General features: G+C 57.1%; 3 protein-coding genes across 6 annotated transcripts; 2 read left to right on the top strand and 1 right to left on the bottom strand.

Moving 5' to 3' along the window:
- Positions 1-1,600: 1,600 nt before the first annotated feature.
- Positions 1,601-16,812, bottom strand: FRS3 (fibroblast growth factor receptor substrate 3). Of its 4 annotated transcripts, none has more exons than XM_032409841.1 (7): positions 16,710-16,812; positions 9,080-9,223; positions 7,559-7,647; positions 6,542-6,728; positions 4,079-4,240; positions 3,105-3,262; positions 1,601-2,830 (listed from the first exon to the last, which is right to left on the bottom strand). In XM_032409841.1, exons 3-7 carry the CDS (start codon positions 7,622-7,624, stop codon positions 1,916-1,918), a joined length of 1,488 nt encoding a protein of 495 aa, XP_032265732.1. In that variant the 5' UTR covers positions 7,625-7,647; positions 9,080-9,223; positions 16,710-16,812; the 3' UTR covers positions 1,601-1,915. The 4 variants fall into 4 exon arrangements, with proteins under 4 accessions (XP_032265732.1, XP_032265731.1, XP_032265734.1 ...); XM_032409840.1 differs by lacking the exon at positions 16,710-16,812 and adding an exon at positions 10,825-10,908; XM_032409843.1 differs by lacking the exon at positions 9,080-9,223.
- PRICKLE4 (prickle planar cell polarity protein 4) lies at positions 13,709-17,663 on the top strand. Its single transcript, XM_032409844.1, has 6 exons — positions 13,709-13,850; positions 14,349-14,456; positions 15,149-15,286; positions 15,583-15,786; positions 16,328-16,532; positions 17,007-17,663. Exons 1-6 carry the CDS (start codon positions 13,719-13,721, stop codon positions 17,381-17,383), a joined length of 1,164 nt encoding a protein of 387 aa, XP_032265735.1. The 5' UTR covers positions 13,709-13,718; the 3' UTR covers positions 17,384-17,663.
- A 225-nt stretch (positions 17,664-17,888) lies between these two features.
- Positions 17,889-19,292, top strand: TOMM6 (translocase of outer mitochondrial membrane 6). The gene is made up of 3 exons (XM_032409846.1): positions 17,889-18,102; positions 18,635-18,739; positions 18,972-19,292. The coding sequence occupies exons 1-2, from the start codon at positions 17,975-17,977 to the stop codon at positions 18,729-18,731; spliced, it is 225 nt and encodes a 74-aa protein (XP_032265737.1). The 5' UTR covers positions 17,889-17,974; the 3' UTR covers positions 18,732-18,739; positions 18,972-19,292.
- Positions 19,293-20,593: the final 1,301 nt, after the last annotated feature.

Genomic DNA, 20,593 nt, shown 5'->3' with positions numbered 1-20,593 from the left:
GCCCGAGCAGACCGCTGAGTCACCGGCACGGCCATACCTGCCCCCACCCCCCATCTTGGCCCTCCTGTTTGGAGAAACCAGCATTCCTGACTAGGGGCCCCCAAAGGAGGAGTAGGACTAGTGCGGGGAGGATACGCAGAGAGCAGAACGGAGCTGCCTGGGTGGGCTGAGGAGAGACATCATCCGCTACCGCAGGGTGGACACAGTGCACGCGATGAACCCAGCCTGGAGCAGCCCTCCCTCCAGTCCAGAGGTCAGAAGGAGGTAGAGCGAAGGGTCCGGTGCCAGCTCTGGGAAAGTAGCAGCAGCTCCACCCCAGGACCCTGCTAAGCCCCATCCTGCTGGCTCTCTTCGCCCATTTCCCTGACAAGACAGTGACATTCAGGGGTGGGGAAGTCTGGAAGCTGGTCAGTTCAATCCGCACCCAGGGTAGAGGGCAGTCCCGGAACTGAAGCCCGGGCAGTGTTGTCCTGGACAGCAGGTGGGGAGGGAATCGGGTAGGCCCGACCCTGGCCGGTTTCCTTAGTAAGGAGGACAGGTCGGCTTTCTCCTCGGGGCAGGGAGCTGGGGCACAAACAGTGACCACAGACAAGAAGGCTTGTCCCTAAGTCTTGGGCAAACTGCTCCCACTCCTCCCCTGGGCCCTGAGTGGCTTATCGCAGATGCTGGATTTCCCTTAATCACTCAGGGGGCTGAGATAGAAATGGAGTCTTGGAGGCAGGGAGGCCGGCGAGAGGAGGGGGAGGCAGCCTCAAGACAAGGAAAGGGAGCTCCTGCAACACTGCACCAGGTGGGGCCTTGTGCAGCCCTGTGCAGGCCCTAGGCTTCCAGGCAGGTGTTCAGACGTGGTGACTCTGCTAGGGCCCGCCCCTGTGGTAGGGTAGAGGCGCCCCAAAGCGCCTATTCCTGGGGAGCAGTTCTCTGGGAAAATAACTAGGCAAGCCCGATGAGTTGATTATATATTACTCTGTTTTTGCCTTTTGCTATTCCTGGGCTTTTAGCGAAGTCCTGTATAAAGTTCTAGCCTTGATCTAGCCGTGCTGGGGGTGCCAAAGGAGGATCCAGGGTCCACCTCTGGGCCAAGGTGTTAAAGGAGATCAGTACCCCCAGGGACCTGCCTGGTGGCAGAAGGGAAATCAGCAGGGGGTCCTAGAGAAGGTAAGTCTGATGTAGGCCCTCCCCTCCCCCAACCCTTGCCCTCCCCTGCCAACTCAGGAGGGTCAGGCTGTTCCCATTAGGGCAGTTTTCCCTTCCAGATCCCCTTTCGGCATCCAGGACTCCAGCTGTCCTGTGGCTTTCCTTTGACAGCACATCCATCCCTGGCAACTTTAAGTTCTGGGCCAGGGCTTCCCGGAGGAGAAAAAGAAATGGTCACAGACTTGTCACGATAACCACAACCACCCCCAGATTTCCCAGAATGAAGCCCCTCCCTCTAGTAGGCCTCCCCTACTCCCACCCAGAACCATGCCGGAAATGACTCCCTAAGAATAGGACATCACCCACCAAGCCAGAATTTAAAAATAATTATATTAATAATAAATATGTTAAATTACATTTAAAACAATAAATAGAAAAATAAACTGATAAATAAAATCAACAGGTACAAAATGTTTCAAAATTTCAACCAAAGAGAACACACAGACAGACGACAGACAAGACAGATGGACGTAACAGGAGGGTGCTAAATGCATCCGAGGAACCCTTCACAGTTTCCGTCATGACTCCCTCCTTGCCTGGTCACCCTTCTTCTCTCCCCTACCTGGGAGACCAGGAGACTCAGTGGCTGCTATCTTTGGGGACGCCAGCCGGCGCTGGGAAGCGTCTAGTTCTACCTCGGCGCCCTTCTGCAAAGCAACCTGGAACCCGGGAACGTGGGTTCAGGGGGCGGAGCGCGAGGCGGGGCGCGAGGGAGACCCTACAGAGGCAAGTCGGTGCTGTTGTGCCGGGTTTTCCTGGCAGTACCATCGTCTTGGGGCAGCGCCCTCTGCAGGTTGGACATGGCCACGGTCTTTTTGAGGTCAATCACGGCGTAGGAGTCTGAGCTGCGGGGAGGGTGGGCGGCGGCCACGGGGGCTCGGGGGAGCGAGGGGTTCTGGGGCCCCTTGGGGCGGTCTCCACCCCAGCCCTTCAGCTCCACCTGGATGTAGTTGAGCTGCCTGGGGGGCTCGGGCCCCGGCCGGCGGAAATCAAAGTTGAAGACCCTCGGGGAGCCTCGGCGGCGGGTCAGCGGCACAGGGAAGCTGCCGTGGCTACGGGGGGCAGCCCGGGTGCTGGTGGGCTTCTGCAGTGGGGTCTCGTCCTCCTCGCCATCAGGGAAGCCATTGGAGGAGGGAGTGAGGCCGTCCCTCGAGTCTCCGTCATCCCCAGCCTCCTCCCCCAGCTGCTGGGCGTGGCTCTCCCACACAGGGGGCAGGGAGGGCAGGTTCTCATAGTGCAGCAGGGCGGCCCGGCGGTGGGCAAGGCCGTTCCAGCCTGGCTCCTCCGTGCTCAGTCTCCAGCCGGCCCCTGGCCGCAGCCCCGCGCTGACGTTCTCGTAGGTGCACTTGGGCTCGGCCAGGCACTCGGAAGCGCCCTCGTTGTTGTTGTTGTGGGGGGGGGTGTCATGCAGGCTGGGGCAGAGGCCCTGGCACTTCATCATGTGCCGCCGAGCAGGGGTGGGGCCCAGCACGAACTTCACCTGGCCCGGCTGCAGGAACACTTGGGGGTCCCCGGCGTCAGGGCCCCCGGGCTGTGGGGGGAAGGGCGCCTGGCCCTCGGGCAGGGGCTGCAGGCAATGCCGGCTCCTGCGGTGGTCATCCTCACTGGCTGGCGTGTTGACATAGGTATGGGACTGGGGGAAGGGGTCCGAGTGAAGCCGGAGGGCGCAAGGGCAGGGAAGGAGAGAGCAGAAGGGACAGCATAAGAGAAGCACAGGGGAGAAGAGCTAGAGTTTCCCTCTCTTCCTGGTCCTCCAAACTTCCCAGGGAAGCTGCAACCCTTTTCTGGACAGTAAGGGACCCTATCCATTCTCTTCCCTTCCCATGATCCTTAGGAGGGGCCATGTTTCCTGACTCCCCCCTCCCCACTCAGACCAATGGGGAGGAGCAGGGCAGCTGCTTGCTCACCTGCTCATCAGGGGCAATGAGGGCATGAGTGGACTCTTCCCCAAGCGAGGGGTGTCGCAGGCTGCTTGTCGAGGGGCGCCGGGGAGCTGAGAATCTCGGGCCCTCTCCCGGGCAGCCAAGGAAGCCATTGGAGAAGCTGGAGACAGTGTAACCTAGAGCTGGGCACACAGGAGACAAGCCCATGTCAGGGAGGGGGGGTCCTTACACCACCTGACAACCACCTGCGACTGCGCATGTGGCATCCCGGGAGTCCTCTGGAGGAGGGGAGACACTCCAAGGGCCCCCCAGGTGGTTAGCCCCGCTCATTCTCTTTCACTTCTCTGTTCTTCAAACCCTGCCCCTTCCCTCAAAGCTCGGCGTGAGCCCCACTTCCCCCAGTCCAGCCTTAGCTGAAACACTTAAGGCCACCTTGTCGTCCCTGAACTGTCCCTTCACCTCATTCTAGCTCTGCCAGTGAGCTCCAGGGAAGCTCCCAGACATCAGGGACTGCATTTCTCTATCTTCTGCCCCACCACGGGCCAGCCCATGGAGAGCAGAACACCGAGCAGGAGCTCAGTGTGGACTCAGGGAATAAACAAGCAGAAGGTGTGGGAACCTCTCCAGAAAAATAATCACGGGCAAAGATGCCTGCACCCAGTCAGGAAAGGTAGACGGGTATGACCCAGTAGACAGAAGGAAGGAAGCAAAATAGCTCCAGACTGCGGTTTCCATGGAAACTCAATGTCTTCCTGTCTGCTCCCGGACCATCAGTCATTACAAGGCCCAGGACTCCCCAGCCTCAGCCTGAGCCACCTGATTGGCCCAGACCAGGACTTATTCATCCCCAAGAGTCATCAGATGGCGGGTGACTGTCCTGGAAGGCTGGGTCGCCCAGCTGTCCCACCTGCCTGCCTGACTTGTGCCTCCAGGCCTGGCACTTCCTGGGCCTGTGCCCGTGTGTACAGGCGTGGAGGCTGAGGAGGGGGTCTCCTCACCAGTGGGAGGCTGCGGCGCCCGAGGGAGGCCGAGCTCAGCCAGGTGGCTGTGGCGGGTGATGACGGCCGGCTCCTCCATCACACTGATGCTGTTACACTGCATCAGGTCCTGAAGCAGGTTGAAAATTTCCTCGGCCCGGGAGCACTTGAAGGCGAATATCCCTGAAGGAGGAGAGGAAGAACTGAGGCTCCTCTGACCACGTACCAACAGGCAAGCACCAGAGAGGCTGAACAGACGCATGACGTCCCAGGCCTGCAGGGGGCAGGAGGGCCCCTCCTCATCCAGAGCACACCCTAAGATCCAAGAGCTCTGGGAGGAGCTGGGCCCAAGGCCCCCTGCTGTCCCCCCACTAACCATGACCATCGGCTAGAGATTTCCTACCTCACCTGCATTCCTCCACGGCTCGATCATGTTCACAGGTGAGGGGAGGAGAAGTCAACATCAAAGCAGAAAAGGAGAGTAGCTGCCCCTTATCCACAGTTTTGCTTTCTGCGGGTTCGGGGACTCCCAGTCAACCGGGGTCCGGAAGCAGACGTACTGTCAGAACGCCAGCAGGACCCTACCGCTACCTTGCACTGCCTACTCACTCCCCTCGCCTCCTGCATCACGTGGGCATGTTATCTTCCCACATCTTCACAAGAAGGGTGAGCGCAGTACCGTATTTTGAGAGACAGACCACGTTCACGTAACTTCTATTACAGTACATTGCTCTAATTGTTTTACCTTATTATTATTGTCGTTAACCTCTCAGCATGTATAGGAAAATCCATAGTATGTGCAGGTTCGGTACCATCTGTGGTTTCAGGCACCCCCTGGGGGTCTCCCCTGCAGGTAAGGTGGGGGCGCCACTGTGTCAGATGACGGACTATTCCACTTCACACGCAGCCCCCATCTCCCTCTGCCTACCACCCTTTGCTGCCCGGAGAAAATCGAGCCCAACCCTCGGCTCGATGCCCAACCATGTCCAAGCTCTTTGAAGGCAGCAGAGTCTGTCCTGTTCACTGCTTGTTCACTGGGCACTTAGCCCAGTACCCGGCCAGAGACAGAACGTCTGCTCTGGATAGGCCCCTGAGGCAGAAAGGAAGAAAGAATGGGCAGACTCGCTAGGGCACACAGGGCCAGGCCACCAGGCGGCTCTTCATGCAGCTGCCCTTAGAGCCCCTCAGACTGCAACGCAGCAGTTCCCAGTCCCAGGGACGGCGGCACTGGGCTGAGTACCTGCGATTCAAGGGCTCCAGAGATGCCCCTGGGGTGTCAGGCCAGCCTGGGATTCTGCACACCCCATCCTGGCAACAGTAGGGCCTGGCACTTCGGGGGGGCTACTTGGGGTGCATGTGTGCATATATCCACAACAAAGATCAATAAAACCAGCCTGGGATGTGGGACAACTGAGGTTTGCAGGAATGCGACAGCAAGGAGAGAGGGGAGGAGAAGGAAAACGACTTTTCTGGCAAGGTATATTAGGGGCTAGGAAAGGATGGGAAAGCCTAGAGTTTTAGGAGAAGCCGGTGTAGGGGGCCCAGGGCCGCCCCTCTGGAATCCCAAGTGTGGGCGAAACACCACGATGAGAAGCCCCTTCCTGTCCTCTTTCTGCTCAGCCAGTGTAAGCTCCTCTGGCTCAGGAGCCCAAAGGGGGAGACACGTGGAGGGGAAGGCTCCCAGGCAACAGCACGTAAGAGACTCACTGCTGTGACGGCAGCCTCACCAGGGAAGCCTGTTCACGCCTCCCCCGCAGTCACAGCCCTGACTGCGTCTAACGCAAGCCCGGGCTGGGTTCCTTCTGCAGAGCTCAGGTCTGGGCTCCAGGAGATAAGCCCAGACCATGCTCCTCCTTCAAGGAGGCTTGACAGGCTCTGGCCTTGACTTCCCGAAACGACCACTACTCTCTGACCCCTGGCTGTGGGGACGAAGGGGAGGAAGGGAGAACACCTCACATTCCAGGTGACAGGAGACAAAGATTAACCTCTCGGGGCTTAGTCTGTACATCAGAGACCCAAAGAGTCCGGCCTCCCCAAGCCCATCATTCCCAAGCCAGGTAAGCAAAGCTTCCAGCCTGACCCGTCATTACTCACAGGCTCCAGGGTACATGACCTGGGGGCTCAGAAGAAAGTCTGTTCCTACAGAGGGGACAAAGGGTACCCTCGAAACTGGAATAACCAAGGAAGGAGGAATCGCTTACTTTCACAGACGGGTTCTGGCCTGGGAGTACTGGCTCTTTCCCATGGCCCGTGCAACGAATGCCCCCACAAGAGGACCCAGGCCGCAGCCGCAGTGCCTGAGGAGAGCGAGCACTGGCCTGGGAGTCCACTTAGTCTGCGCTCTTGGCCATCACGCTTCCCCTCTCCGGGCAGCACCTGCCACGTCAACAGGCTCGCCCACGGGCCCGAGCTCTGGCTTCCTGCCCTGGTACCCGCACAGGTGCACCAGCCCCCGGCCCAGCGCGCGGCAGGAGCTGTACTCACCCTGGCCCGTCTGACACCGGCGGCCGCTCTCAAAGGAGAAGAGGTTCGAGTCGTAGCCATAGCGCCGCAGGCAGAGATAGGGCCAGCGGACAGCCTCGCGCCGATGCAGGTGCAGCACCAGCTCGCTCTGCGTCAGCTCCATGACCCCGGAGCCCAGCTCCACCCCCTCGTCATCCACATTCGTCACCTGGCGGGCAGGGAACAGGAGGGTCAGCGGGTGAGTCCAACAAGGGGTCCCTGAGCCACGTGGCAGCGGGAGCCCAAGCGGATGAAGCAGTCCCACTGACCCACTGCCCTTCCCTAGGCCTCAGCCTTGTCACTCGGGCAGTAAGGGAGGGGTGGTCGGTTGACCTCCAAGGTCAGACGGTTTGATGACCAAGGTTACAGGACCTCAACGGTCCACGGCTTGTGCCCAAGGACCGGATGCTAATGGAGGACGGGTTTGGTTACAAGCTCAAAATCTTAAGGCCCCGGGCGACAGAACACAGACCTCCTCCACCACCTCCCCAACTCGAGGACCTTGCCAAGGGCTCCCTCTTCTGGCGAGCAGGAGAAGCTGTGCCTCAATAAGCTGGGTGTGAGGAGGGGACGCCTCTACAGGGAGGTGAGTGGTGGCAGGGGCCAGGGGGTGCCCAGCTCCACCGGGCCTGGCCTTAGCTTCCCAAAGCCAACAGCAAACGCTAATATAGGCCTTACTGTGTGTTACGCATACTTTATGTATATTAACTCACACACGTAGACTTTTGTTGGGTTTCTCCAAAAAAAATTATATGTAAAGCTACAAAGGGATACTGGGCGTGAATGTTCCAAAAGCACGATTTTTGCATCCCAGTATTTCTTCATTCTTGGTAAGAGAGCCACACAATGCACAGTGGCCTGGGCCCCTGAGGAGTCTTAATGAGCCACCACTTCAGCCTGTCACTTCACCTTCTCTAGGGAGGCAAAGGCAACTGGACAGGTTGGCCTGAGCCCGGGAGGCCATGCTGGGAGCTCGGGAGAGGAGGGAGCCGTGGGTACCTTGAACTTGGTGGGGTGGTTGTCTGGGACGCTGTCTCTGTTCAGGCAGCTGCAGCAGCTCCCCATGGTGTCAGAGCAGCGAGTCCGCCCTAGGGCAAAACGTAAGGGATAAGGTCATCAAGGTCAGCTCCGAAGAGCCCCACTCTGGGGACTCTGGCAGAACCACCTCGTTTTGATCACCTACTCTTGGACATAGCAGGACCCTGTCCCTCCTCTAATTCACATTCCCAATCCAGGGCCAGACATGCACTGAATAAACATTCAAGTTAGGATGTGTTAAAGATTAATGCTGACAGAGGGATGGAAGAGAGCTTCTCAGAGGTAACATCTGATCTGGACCTTGAGAAGGGAGGATTTTGACTGATGTAATGAAAGCGAAGGGAAGCCTGGGCAGCAGGAAAAGCATGGATAAAGCAGGGAGGGGCGCCTGGGTGGCTCAGTCAGTTAGGTGTCCAACTCTTGATTTTGGCTCAGGTCATGATCTTGGGGTTGTAGGATCAAGCCCCGCGTCGGCCTCCATGCTCAGTGTGAGTCTGTTTCTCCCTCTCCCTCCGCTCCTCCCCCCACTCGTGCTCTCTCTCCTTTCCTCTCTCTCAAATAAATAAATAAATAAAAAGGCAGGGGACCAGAAGAAGTGATTAACTTCAGAGGGTGCCAGTCCTGGTCCTTCATCCAGATTCAGCACAGAAACTGTAACTTGAGGGTCCCCCACACTTTGGCCTGGACCTTCCTTTTTTTCCCCCTTCTTTTCCACCTCACCCTTCCCACATCACCCAAATTCTCTTTTCTTCCCTCACCACCATCCCAACATCTACTTCAAATTTATCTTTCTGATGTTCTCTTCCATGAGGCACCACATCATGCTCAAAAGATACAGTAAGAAGACTGAACTTGTAACAGATCACATTTTTTTAAAACCTTGACTAGGTATTTCTTCCTTAAAAAAATAAATGCTCAGGTTGCTCCCTTGTCTAAGGGGGAGACCAGAGGCCTTACTATCTGGCTTTTCCCTCCAGGATTACAGCACTTGGATTATATGTCGCAACAGTTGGGCCTCTGTCTAGAATGGGAAGAAGACCACCAAGCTGGAGTGACCTAAGGGAGCAAACAAATGCACAGAACAATCCCAACCAGAAGGGGCTGCAACTTGATGCAAGAAATGAATCTGTAAGGGGCACCTGGGTGGCTCAGTGGGTTAAGCCTCTGACTCTTGATTTCAGTTCAGGTTGTGATCTCCCGGTCATGAGATCGAGCCCTGCATCAGGCTCCACGCTGAGCATGGAGCCTGCTTAGGATCTCTTTCTCCCTCTCCCTCTGCCCCTCCTGCTTGTGCTCCCTCTCTCTCTCTCTCTCTCTCTAAAATAAATAAATATATCTTTAAAAAAAAAAGAATCTGTAAGATCAGATATCCTTTCAAAACTCCCACTGTATGTGTAAAGTCTTAAACAATCCTGACCTGTATCCCCCATTCCGCCCAATTTGGAAAACTCCAGAAAAGTGGCTCCTATACACAGCTCTCACCTCACCCAGGCCATCGGGGAGCTGACCATGGGAGGGGCATGGGGAAGGACCCCCACTTTATTCCCCCTGTTCTTGGTGGGGCATCATGGCAAGTAGTCTGCAGAGAAGTCACCTGGATCCCTCTGGGACACACCTGGGGCTCACCTAGCACAGGAGACAGAGACCACAGGTTAGTGGAAACCTTCCATCCTCACCCCCAGTTGTTAATGAAACTCACTTGCTGTCAGTCCATCCCACCTGGATATCTGTTCCAGGTCCTAATGGGACAGAAACACAACGAAGAAAGTGAGATCAAGGGCAAAGGGGCCACAAATTCCAAGCCCCACAGGCCCTGAGAGTGAGTGACTCCCCTAGTAGCAATGATTTTGAAGTCTGAGGCAGCCTTTTCAGTTGCCTCTAGAACCCATCTGAATCCCCTTACAACCAACACCAAAACCACCACCTTACCTTTGCAGAGAACTTTAACTCTACAGAGAACTTTCTCAAAAGGACACTGTGATGTATTGGAAAGAACGCTGGCTTAAGATTCAGGAAACCAATATTCTAGTCTGTTTTGTGGCCACTATCTGGGAGACTCTGGCAAGGCAATCCCCCACCTCCCATCTCAAGGCCTTAGTTTTCAAGGGAAACATTTGTAAACGGTGAGGCTTCTCCCTTAAATAACTTCTAGAGGTAAGCACATAGGAAAAAGATCACGAAAATGGACATTTGCCTCTTCCAGGACAAGCTAAGCTCCCTCAATCTCACATTTGGAAGCTTGATAAATTTTCTGTCCCCCAAGCTCCAAAAGGCCTAAAATTCTAACATAAATGCTAATAATAAATCAAAATTTCAGAGATCTGAGCCCCAGGTGGACAAGTTGACAAGCCAGAACTTTGGAGATCCTTGAAATCCCACCCTTCTGCTTTCCAAAGGCAGTATCTTTTCTCAGGGCCTCTTGTGCTCTGCTTCCACCTACAACTTCCCAGGTTAAAGGACCCTCCTGGCCTGGCTTATTCTCTAGAAGGAAGCAGGCTGAGGGAGGTGTGCACAACCTAAAGACAGGCAGCTGGGAAAATACTGAGGCTTGAGCCACCAACAGGGAGTTGGGGTGAAACCAAGAATTATAGGGTTGCAAGATGGGGGAGGGTGCCTTTAAGACATGTCTTTAAGATATCAGAATATATCATGACACTTCAGTGGGGGGGGTGACATTGGCTGGGACAGGAAGAAGGGGCTCTGGTCTGGGATAGGTGTGGACTGGAGATGGGAGTGTCAGGGTAGGTTATGGGGACTCAAAATATATGAGAGCTCGGGAAATCGTGGGCAAGTTTTTTGCATTTAAGCATGGTGCAGGGAGAATGGGGCGTATGCAGGATCAGAGGAACCGCAGAGCTCTGGAAGCATTTGGGGGCATCCCGGAGAATGGTGGCTCTGCGGGCGTTACCAGGAGAATTCGCAGAACTCAGGGGGTTCCAAGGGCTCCAGGACAAGCGAAGGTGTGTCCAGGGGTGGGGGTGGGGTGGTTCTGGGGAGTGAGCGACAGATTTAGGTTGCGGGGTTGTCAGGGGAATTTCTATAGATACCGGGAAGCAATGGGGGAGGTTGGGGCCGCGCGCCGTCCCTGGATCCCCGCCCCCAGCCCCGGGACTCCACCGCCCGCCCGCCCGCCCAGGGCTTCCTCGGGAGGGAGCGGAGACTGTGGCGCGGCGCGGTGCGGCCTCGGTGGAACCGCCTCGTCCCCGCCCCACCGCGCCCCGACTCACATCGCCCCGCGTCCCGGGCGGCGTCGGGCCCCGCTCCCGGGTCCCGCTGCAGCAGCCGCCGCCCGCCCGGAGCTAAGGCCTCCCCGCCCCGCCCCGCCCCGCGGCCGCGGGGTCGGAGGTCACCGGCAGCACCAACGAGACGCTGCGGGCGGGCGGACCCGATCGGGGGCGACCGGCGCGCAGCCTAGAAGGTCCCTTTGGAGGACTTTGCAGTCGGGAGCAGGGAGCATGCGCAGACGCCAGAGGGCGCTCCGGGCCAACCGCGGAGCTAGCCCCGCGGGGGCGGGGCGGAGCGGTGCCGGGGCGGGGCGGGGCGGGGCGGGGCGGGGCGGGGCGCGAGGTGCGGGGCGGGACTGAGAAGGGAACCCGGGATGGGACCAGAGGTTTCCACTCCCGGGATCAGAAAAGGGACCGGGGTGGGGGAGAGACAAAAAAGGTGGGGGAAGGGCCTGAAGGGACAGAAGGGAGAAGGGCAAGACGAGGGATCCCTAAAAAAGGGCTGGGGACCGGCGGAGGCAACTGGGTGAGGGTGAGGACACCCAGAGAGGGGCGGGGCTAGAAGACCCGCCGGAGGGTCTGGGAGGGACCTGCTCGCTCCGAAAAGCGTTCTGTTCGGCTCCCAGGTGTCTGCGCTGTCCCCGCTGGGGCGCGGTACCGGCGCTAAACCCCTGGGAGTGGGGAGGGGGGCAGTGGAGCCTGCACACTTTCCACCCTGAGATCCCCCAAATTCTTTCCTTCAGGCTGCAACTCCAGAGGCTCTCCCGAGCCGCCAGCTCTGCCAGTCCGGGAGGGGCGGGCAGGGGCGTGGGAGAGGAAGGGCCGCGCTCCCGGGGCGGGCAGAGGCAGTCGGGGAGGCCTCGGGGTGGGGACTGGGTGTGGGGACCGACGGCGGGGTCTGTCCAGAACGGCCCGGACACCGGCGCGCAGCGAGGGTGAGACCCCAGCGGAATCCCATTCCCTCCGGTAAACTCCCAGCAGCCAGACTGGGAACCCCAGCTGACTCCCGGGGAAGTCCAAGAAAAAACTTTGGGGATCTGTCGAGAGGGTACTTGGCAGGACCGGACACTTCTCTTCTCCCTCTCACTGTCCGCGGAAAACCTTCCCATCCTTTTACCTCCCCAGTCCCTAGGGCCGCGCAGGCTCTGCCCTCGAGGGCAGGAGCGAATTGGGAAGGTGGAACTCTTGAGCCCGGTTGCACCTGCGCGGGGGGGGGGGGGGGGGGGGGGGGGGGGGCAGAAGGGGTTCAGCCCTGAGGGGAGGGGTAATTCTTGAAGGAATCCAGCATGTTAGTAAGATCTGGTCCAGTGCTGAGTAGAGGTGGGGGGGGGGAGGAAGGGTGAGGGGTGAGAGCTGATTTCTGAGCATTGTTTCTGTGGGCGGCAATTTCATACAAACTATAACCTGGAAGAGAGGGTGCAAATCCACTCTGAGGTCCCAGATGGCCCCTATTCTGGGCCGGACCCTCTCCCAAACGCCTCTTGCTGCCTGGAGCAGGGGCGGTGCTGTTAGGGGAAGTGGTTCCTCTTGGCCCTGAACATAAACAGCCCATCCTGGCTGCTTTCCACAGGAAAACTGACCGGAGGGACAGAACAGGAAGGAAGCAGATGGGTGTGGAAGCAGGGATGGGTGGCTCAGGACGTCTGAAGGTGTGCGGGGGTGGGTGCTCGGGGCTGGGAAGCAATGTAACTGTTACAGTCCAAACCTTGTTCCCAACTCCACAGCTGGGTCTTCTTTTGGCCTGGGATTTGGTGAAGCCCTCCTGTGCCCAGCTGCTGTCAGAATCCATCCCGGATCTCAAAGGCAACCTCAACCTAGGACATCCCTCAGCTTTCTAGTGTGACCCTTAGGCAAGTTTACCTCAATTTGTTTCAACCATCAAATGGGATAACAGAAACTACCTGATAGGATTGTTTTGAGGATGCATTATAGTATGTAAAATGCTAGTATAGTCCCTTGCACAAAGTAAACATTATAGAAAAGTTTGCTCTGGTTCTTTTTCTTCCTAAGGTGCTGTATATACCTGCCCAGAGCCCCAGCCTCATTCTGCCGGGTCTCATCTCTTAGCCACTGGACTATGAGCCCCTTGAGGGCAGGGCCCATCCCTTTTCTACTTGAGTAGTCACCCCCACCCTCAAGATACTCTGGTCCTGCTAGGGCCGGCCCCAAGGAGGGCTGGAGAGATGTGTTGAGAATTATCCGGTGAAACTGGAAATTGCTGCTGTAGGTAGAAGCCAGAAGCACAAGATTTTCCTCTGTCCTCGAGCTTAGAGACTAGATGAGGAACTGAGATGGGCAGAGGGCACAAAGAGAAACATTAGTACTAAACCTCGGGGTGCAGACTGTATGTACTTCTGGAGCTCAGGGAAGGGAGAGCTGGTATAGGCTGGAGGGGCTGAGAAGGGCTGAGAAGGGCTTCCTGGTGACGTTGTCCTTTTACCTGGCCTGAGCCTACAGCTGGAAAAGTGGGGCCTGTGTTGGGGGTGTGGAGGACTCAGGCTCACTGGGGTAGTCAGTGCACAATGAGGAATGGCGGAGTTAAGGCTGGGGAGGCCGGGAAGGGGCCAGTCTGCCCAAAGGCTCACTAGAAAAGCCTCCTCTTGCCTCCTTCCCAATCTTGGGCAACCCCAGAATTTGAGCTTCAGAAACTCTGGAGCCGAATGGCCTGGCCTCAAGATCTGGCTCAGCCACTTAGTAGCTATGTGACCTCAGGCATTTATGCTCCCTGAGCCTCAGTGTAGCCATCTATACAATGGGAACAGGAATACCACCCATGTCTTCTGGTTGTTGGGAGGATGGAAGGAGATAATTCCTGCAGAGCACTTAGCACTGCCTGGCACATTGTAAGGGGCCAATAAATGGAAGGTGTTCTTGTTTTCTGGGCAGACTTTGTCACAATGTCAGGGCTGAACTCTGACTGGCCCCACGAGGGGGAGAGCCTCAGCCCTCAGGAGCCAGGTCCTCCAGCCAACTCAGACAGTGACCCAGGCCACTTGCCAGAGGAGCACCCTGAGGAGACGTCTGCTCAGGTAGTGGGAGCCCTTCCCTTCCCTCTGAGACCCAACGTGCCCTCCATCCTACAGACCTCCTCCCACTTCCACCACCTGGAAGGTAGTTAGCCTTTGTGCCCAGCCTCCCATGGCCCTTTTCTCTTTGCAGGAATCTCTGCCTCTACAGCCCCCTCAGGATGGGAGACCGGGGGTCTGACTTTAAACTTACTCACATGAACACACATTACCTCGGGGTGGGGGGTGGTCTGTGTTGTCAAAGCAGACTGTAGGCTTTGGCCCAATGAAGCAAAGGGGGCTGATTTAAAGCATAAGAAAGGATGCCATTTGGGGGTGTGGGGGCTCCCCAACCTGCCTCAATCAGACCACAGATGCCAGAGTGGATCAGCTGTCCTTATCTTGATCTTGAAGGAGGGGGTGCTTGGAAGTCATTCCAGATTGGAGAAGAGGTGGCAGTGAGGAGGGAGGAAAGAAGAGGAAGGCAAACCTAACCACCCCTCTCCTGCTGCATCTTCTCAGGATCCTAAAGTTCTGAGCTTGGGGCTCCCTGGCCTAGACATCGGCGGGGCCTCCAACTGGCCTGGGCTTCGGATCCTCCTGCAGCAGCTGCCTCCACAGGACAGTGATGTGGGTCTCTCCCTCTCTCCAGCGTCCTGAGCTCTCACCTCCCTCTCTCTATTTACTGTGGGTCCAGAAGCCAGAGAACATGGATCTAGGGCCTGGCTGGCTATGCCACTGATTGGAGAAGTCATCCCCCATCCCCAGCCTGAGTTTTCAAGTCTATACAATGGGTGCAATAGCATCTGCCCTGCCCACAATGCTTAGTTGAAGAGCAAATGAGAAAATGGACATGAACCACTTTTGAAACCGATAATGGAATGTACAAATGTATTGAGTGTGGTCAAGTATTTATTGAGGCCCTATGTGTGCCCAGACTAAAGGCTTACACTTCAGTTCCGGGAGGGAGGGGGGCAAGACAGGAGAACATGGCATAAATTGGAAAAACAACAGAAAGTGATAGTGAGCCCCAGCTCACTGGGGGTAAGGATCTAAATTTGTGGTGACAGGGCTCAGTGCTGTGGGCTGTCAGGACCTGAGTGGTGGCCATTCCTGGGGGGAGGGGAGACTGGGGTAGACCCCTCCATCTCTCTTCCCTCTCTCCCTCTCCTTCTCAATGCCCTTCTGCACTGTTATCTTCTGCCCCTCCGGGAGCTTCTACAACCTTCCTTTGACCCAGCAGCTAAGCCTTCTCCCTCCAGTCAAGCTCCAGTCTTGCCTGCTGGGGCTCTCACAGTCTCAGTGGAGGCCTGTTTCTGCAGGAGCGCTACTGCCTGGCCCTTGGGGAGGATGAGCTGGCCGAGCTGCGGCTCTTCTGTGCCCAGCGGAGGCGGGAGGCCCTGGGACAGGGGGTGGCCTGCCTGGTACCTCCCAAGCTGGCAGAACACACCTGTGAGAAGGTATGTAGTGCCCTCCCCCATTCCCCTTTGCCTTCTCACTTCTGCAGAAGGGGCGAGCTCCAGGGATGGGGGGGCAGCGGGGGGGGGGGGGTTGGGGATTGACAGTTTGGCCCACTTGAAAAAGAGAAGCCAAGTTTAGGGGTTCTCGGTGGGGCCTGCAGTGGAGGTGGGCTTGCCGGGGGTATGGGGAGAACAGTTAGGTTGGGGTTGGGGTGGAAGAGCCAGGAGGGAAGCTAGGAGCGAGTGCGGCCCCTGTGCAGCCCAGCAACCCGCCCCCCCCTCCTCCCGCCCGGCAGTGCAGGGAGCCGCTGAGGCCAGGCGAGTACGGAGTGTGCGCAGCCCCGGCCGGAGAGCGGCGCGGCTGGCACCCGGCGTGCTTTGCCTGCCAGGCCTGTGGCCAGGCCCTGCTACACCTCATCTACTTCTCCCATGACGGGCGTCTCTACTGCGGCCGTCATCATGCAGAGCTGCTGCGGCCGCGCTGCCCGGCTTGCGACCAGGTACGGGCCGGACGCGGGTTGCTGGGAGGGGGCTGCCCAGGGCCCAACGTGGCAGGGTGTAAGGGGACACCTCTGCCAGTACCGCGGAGCGAAGAACTCAGAACCAGCCTGGGACCTTGAGTTCTGGGCGTGGGGACCCGTTGCCTTGTGCCCTCCCCCACTGCAAACGGAGTCCCCCAGATTTTCTTGGACTGAGAGAATTTCTCCGGAGCAGGGACTGTTGGACAGCCGTTCATCTCGGGTGCCCAGTGCTGTGCCTGATCAGGCGAGGACCTGCCATAATGTCAGCATAAGAGACCGCGCGGAACCCTGGGTTGGGAGTCCAGGCGACCGGGGTCGCGCTTCTTCAGGCTGTGCCACCTGCTAGCGGGATTCTGGCTAGGCCACTCAGCCCTCCCTGCATCCGAGAGTGGAAGAACAGATCAAATGGGATGTCTGTAGACGTGCTTTAGCGTTAACTGGGTATAAGGCGTGGTTACTGGGTGAATGAATGAGTGAGTGAATGAATGAATGAATGAGCTGTTCTCCCTCCCTCTCCCAGCTGATCTTCTCCCGGCGCTGCACCGAGGCGGAGGGACGGCGCTGGCACGAGAACCACTTCTGCTGCCAGGACTGCTCCGGGCCCTTGGGCGGGGGACGTTATGCCTTGCCGGGGGGCCGCCCCTGCTGCCCCCGCTGCTTTAAGAGTCGCTACTCGAATGCCGGCTCGAGCCAGGCCCCAACACTGGAAGGGAGGGCGCCGCTTGGTAAGGGAGAAGGTGCAGATCAAGGGGGAAGGGGGCAGCGGCTTGGGCTGGGCTGAGGAGGGGATTCTCCCGGGCTGGGACCCTCGCCCCGGTCCCACGCCGTCCCGTCCCTCCAGCAGCGCCCCCGTCCCCCCACCGCACCCCCCAGACCCGAGCCTCGGGGCCCGCAGCTCTCACCGCGCGTCCCTGGCCGGAGCGCTCCAAGGGCCTCCCGAACCCACCCCGCGCCACCGCCGGGGCTGCGGCGCGGGACTCGCTCCCGGACTGGGGACGCGGCCGCCCTCTGGTGGGCGGTGGCGGGGAGGGGCGGGGGAGCCCGGGAGAGGAGTCGCGGCGGCGGCGGCGCGCACGGCTCGGGGGCGGGGCGGGAGGCCGGATCCTGGCTGGAACTGGCTTCTGGGCCCGCCCCGCTCGGATCCGGGAGAGGGAGACTCCAGGCTCTGAGATGGGCGTTTCTGACCCGGCCCGGAACAGGGGAGGCGAGACTCGAGAGAGTTGCAGAGGGAGACTGCTCCCCGCTGGACGCCGCTAGCATCTCCCGGGCAGCCCTTCTCGCCGCTGCCTCCCGCTCCAGTCCGGAAACCCAGAGGGGGCGGCTTCGATCCAGTCCGGAGCAGGAGGGTCGAGCTGGGGACGAGGCGGAGGCACCCACCAAAGGGCGGGAGCGGGGCCGCCTGGAGACGCCCCTCGATGCCAAGGAGGACGCCCCCTGCCCCACCTGCTCCTCTTCTTCTGACTCGGAACCCGAAGGCTTTTTCTTAGGTCAGCGCCTTCCCGGTCCCTGGAAGACCCCCGGAAGCCTCCAGGCTGGGCACAGCGACACCTCCAGGAAGCACTGCACCATTTGCTAGTGGCGCAGCCCGGAGAAGGGGGAGGGGATGTGATCTATTAGGTGGGAGAGCTAGGCTCTCCTCCCCCCCCCTAAAAATTCTAGACTGAACGCAATCAGGGGCACGCCTGGGAGAGGCGGCCAGATCACAAACTTGGTGTGCTCCCTCTTAAGCCTGCAAAATCTATCACTTCTGACGGAGACTTTCTTGGGGAACCCCACCCCGCAAAGCTACGCATCCCCTGCTGAACTAGCCCCTATGCTCACCCCCACAGGCTGGGGCAGCCCCATGCTCAGCATCTTCCTGAGCCAATGAAGTGGTCACTCAGAGACCACGTGTGGCGGTGCCCAAGTTGGCGAGCCGAAGGCCGGGGGGGGCCGGGGGTGGGACGCGACCCGGCGACGGTAGTGCGGGGCCGCGCTCCCCGCCTTGCGAAGCTCGTGGACGCGCAGCCCGGGAGTGCTCCCTCTCTCCCAGGCGCCCGACCCCGGGGGAGCAGCGGCGCCCCCTGCCGGCCCGTCGCCGGCGGAAGTGCGAGACCGGAAGTTGCGTGCTGCGCCGGCGCCCACACGGTGCGTCGGGAGAGGCCTTGCGGATCCCGAGGGTGCTGCTATGGCTTCCAGCGGGGTTGGCGTGAGCGCTGCCGGCGCGCCAAATGAAGCACCCGAAATTCCCGACAACGTGGGAGATTGGCTCCGGGGCGTCTACCGCTTCGCCACCGACAGGAACGATTTCCGGAGGTAACCGAAGACCCGGGAACTTGTCCCGTTCTGGTCCTCCGAGCCCCTCTGCCTACCTTCTCTACTTCCCTTCTTGGCCCAGGCTGGCCCCTGTATATTGCCAGCATCTTGGCCTCTTGGTGGCTTTGGCTGTGCTTTGGAGCGGTCCTTGACTGGGAGAGTTCTCGTGCGGCAGAAGCGATCTTTTGAGTTACTGGGCTATGTCTAGAGAATCTCACCCTGACCAGGGGGACCAGGGGGAAAAGAGGCGCCAACACAAACAAGCTTTTCGGCCCTGGGCGAGTGCTTAAATTAAGGCCTTTGCATTAGATCCTGCCCTTATTAGCTACAGAAACGAACTCTCAGTAACCATGTAGGTCTTGGGCAGCCTACCGTTGTAAAGCCCTACGTTCCTGCGATTCTAGAACCCAGTGTTTTTGCCTCGGAAGGTTTTTCCAGGGTGGTGATGGTCAGTCTTTTCCCCCAGTATCTTTCGTTAACTAAAGACAAGTGACTCCGTGACCACAGGGTAAATGAAACTTCCTTTTTCCAGGAACTTGATCCTCAATTTGGGACTTTTTGCCGCAGGCGTTTGGCTGGCCAGGAATTTGAGTGACATTGACCTAATGGCACCTCAGCCAGGGGTGTAGCCAAATAGGTAAGCACTTACCTACTGCTCTGCGTGTCTAGGAGCTCTAGAGGTTGAGAGAAGCAGTAATTTATATAATCTATTCACAAAATACAGGAAGGAGACTTCCAGAAGTCCCGTGGTTATTATTCCTAGTTAAATGTGTTTACAGATGTTGCAAGAAATTTTGAGTCTCTTACTAATTTCCTTCCAGTGCTTTTATAGTTCTAATGTCACGTGTTGTCCTGTGGTCTGATTGCAGACACATGGGACCCCCTGTGCTCTCCTTGAACCTTCCAAAAACAGAGCCTCCAATCTGTGACTGGCACAAGACTTGCCCTGATGGAAGTTGAAGTTTCATTCAGACGGGCACCTTCCCTTCCCAATTTCCTTTCTCCACTGAGCCCGCTCAGAACTCCGTTCTCTGGTCAGCAGTCACGTTGCAACCAAAGTGTTGTCCTCTGTTCTGTAAAGTTCTGTACATAGTTCCTAAGTTTCTGCGGGGGGTGATCTTTGCTCTTGTCCTGAGGAATACCTAATGGTATTTTAACAAATATTTGGAATAAAGACTGTACACAAAGAATCATTTTATTCTTTTAATAAGAAACTTCAGCTTACAAAAACAAGGTGTAAAAAGTCAAGATTTACAAAAATCATAAAAACATGATTTATATTTCACACTCCAGAGACAGGAACAAGCCCCCAAACATGGATTGTAACAGAGGTGGTTTGTTTCATATTAAAAGGAAAAAAAAAAAAAAAGGAAACTGTAGCCACTGTACATTGATGTCAACATAAGGTGAAACTTATTTTTTGAGGAATTTCCACTTTTGAGCAGAACTAGGGGAAGAAGCCATTTGGTGTTGCATAGCATTTTAGTGCACCAGGTGGGTTTTCCAGGCACCAGAGGGGCATTGTTGCTGTCGTCAAGTGGGATTTGTTGGTCGAAAGAGGGCAGTCATGTGCAGTGGAGGCAAGGTGTAAGCAAGCCTGGGCAGTGGGCACTAAAGTGACACTGCTTGAGGAAGCTGCTTTCTTCACATGGAAATAGAAGTTTTCTGACCCTAAATTTGCAATAGTGTAACTGTCCAAGAGTTAGGAGTTCTTTGGAAATGGAATATGTAAAGAACTGGCATGGAAAAGACTCGTGTAGGCTCAGAGAGATGTGGCGATAAAGACAGTTTCCCCAGGCATTTTTTCCCCCCCCTAGTTGATTTATTCTAGGCATTATTTATTTATTTATTTTTTAAGTTTATTTAATCTCTCTGCACCCAGTGTGGGGCTCGAACTCATGACCTTGAGACCAAGAGTCACATGCTCTTCTGACTGAGCTAGCCAGGCACCCCATCTACTAGTCATTTTTTAAAATCCCGCTTTTCCATGCCAAGTCTCCTATGCAACTGGTATGGGATTAAAGGACATGGAAAGGGGAGGGTCAGTATGAATGCTCCACAGTGGCCTTAATTGTTAAGAGTTGACAGCTGTCTAGCAGTCTGTTCACAAAAGGTAAATAGGACAAAACAGTCCACTTTTTTGACCCTACCGGCATAAATCTCGCTAAGAAATCTGTTTGAGAATTAGACTGTATATATATTTTACAAAGCACCATTCTCTTGCAGTAATCAGATAGGTCCCATCTGTTAGGGAGGAGTTTGAGCGTGTGTGAATTCAGGCCTGTGGATGGCTGACCATGAAGCCAGTACCCTCTAAGAATCTATCTACTGGGACCACAGATGATTTGACAGGTGTTAACACCCATCTTACTGGGTGTTAAGATGAGGAAGGGTCACATACACGAGAGCAAGGCTTAGGTTTGAAGCCATCACCTCCCAGATGGTGACCAGGAAGGAAACTTTTAAGCCATAGCATAGATTCTAAGCCCCT

The sequence above is a fragment of the Phoca vitulina genome, unplaced genomic scaffold (genome assembly GCF_004348235.1).
Source record: "Phoca vitulina isolate PV1807 unplaced genomic scaffold, GSC_HSeal_1.0 scaffold11, whole genome shotgun sequence".
NCBI lineage: Eukaryota > Metazoa > Chordata > Mammalia > Carnivora > Phocidae > Phoca > Phoca vitulina.
Note: the sequence above shows the minus strand (reverse complement) of the source record. Positions and strands in the feature narration are given on the sequence as shown.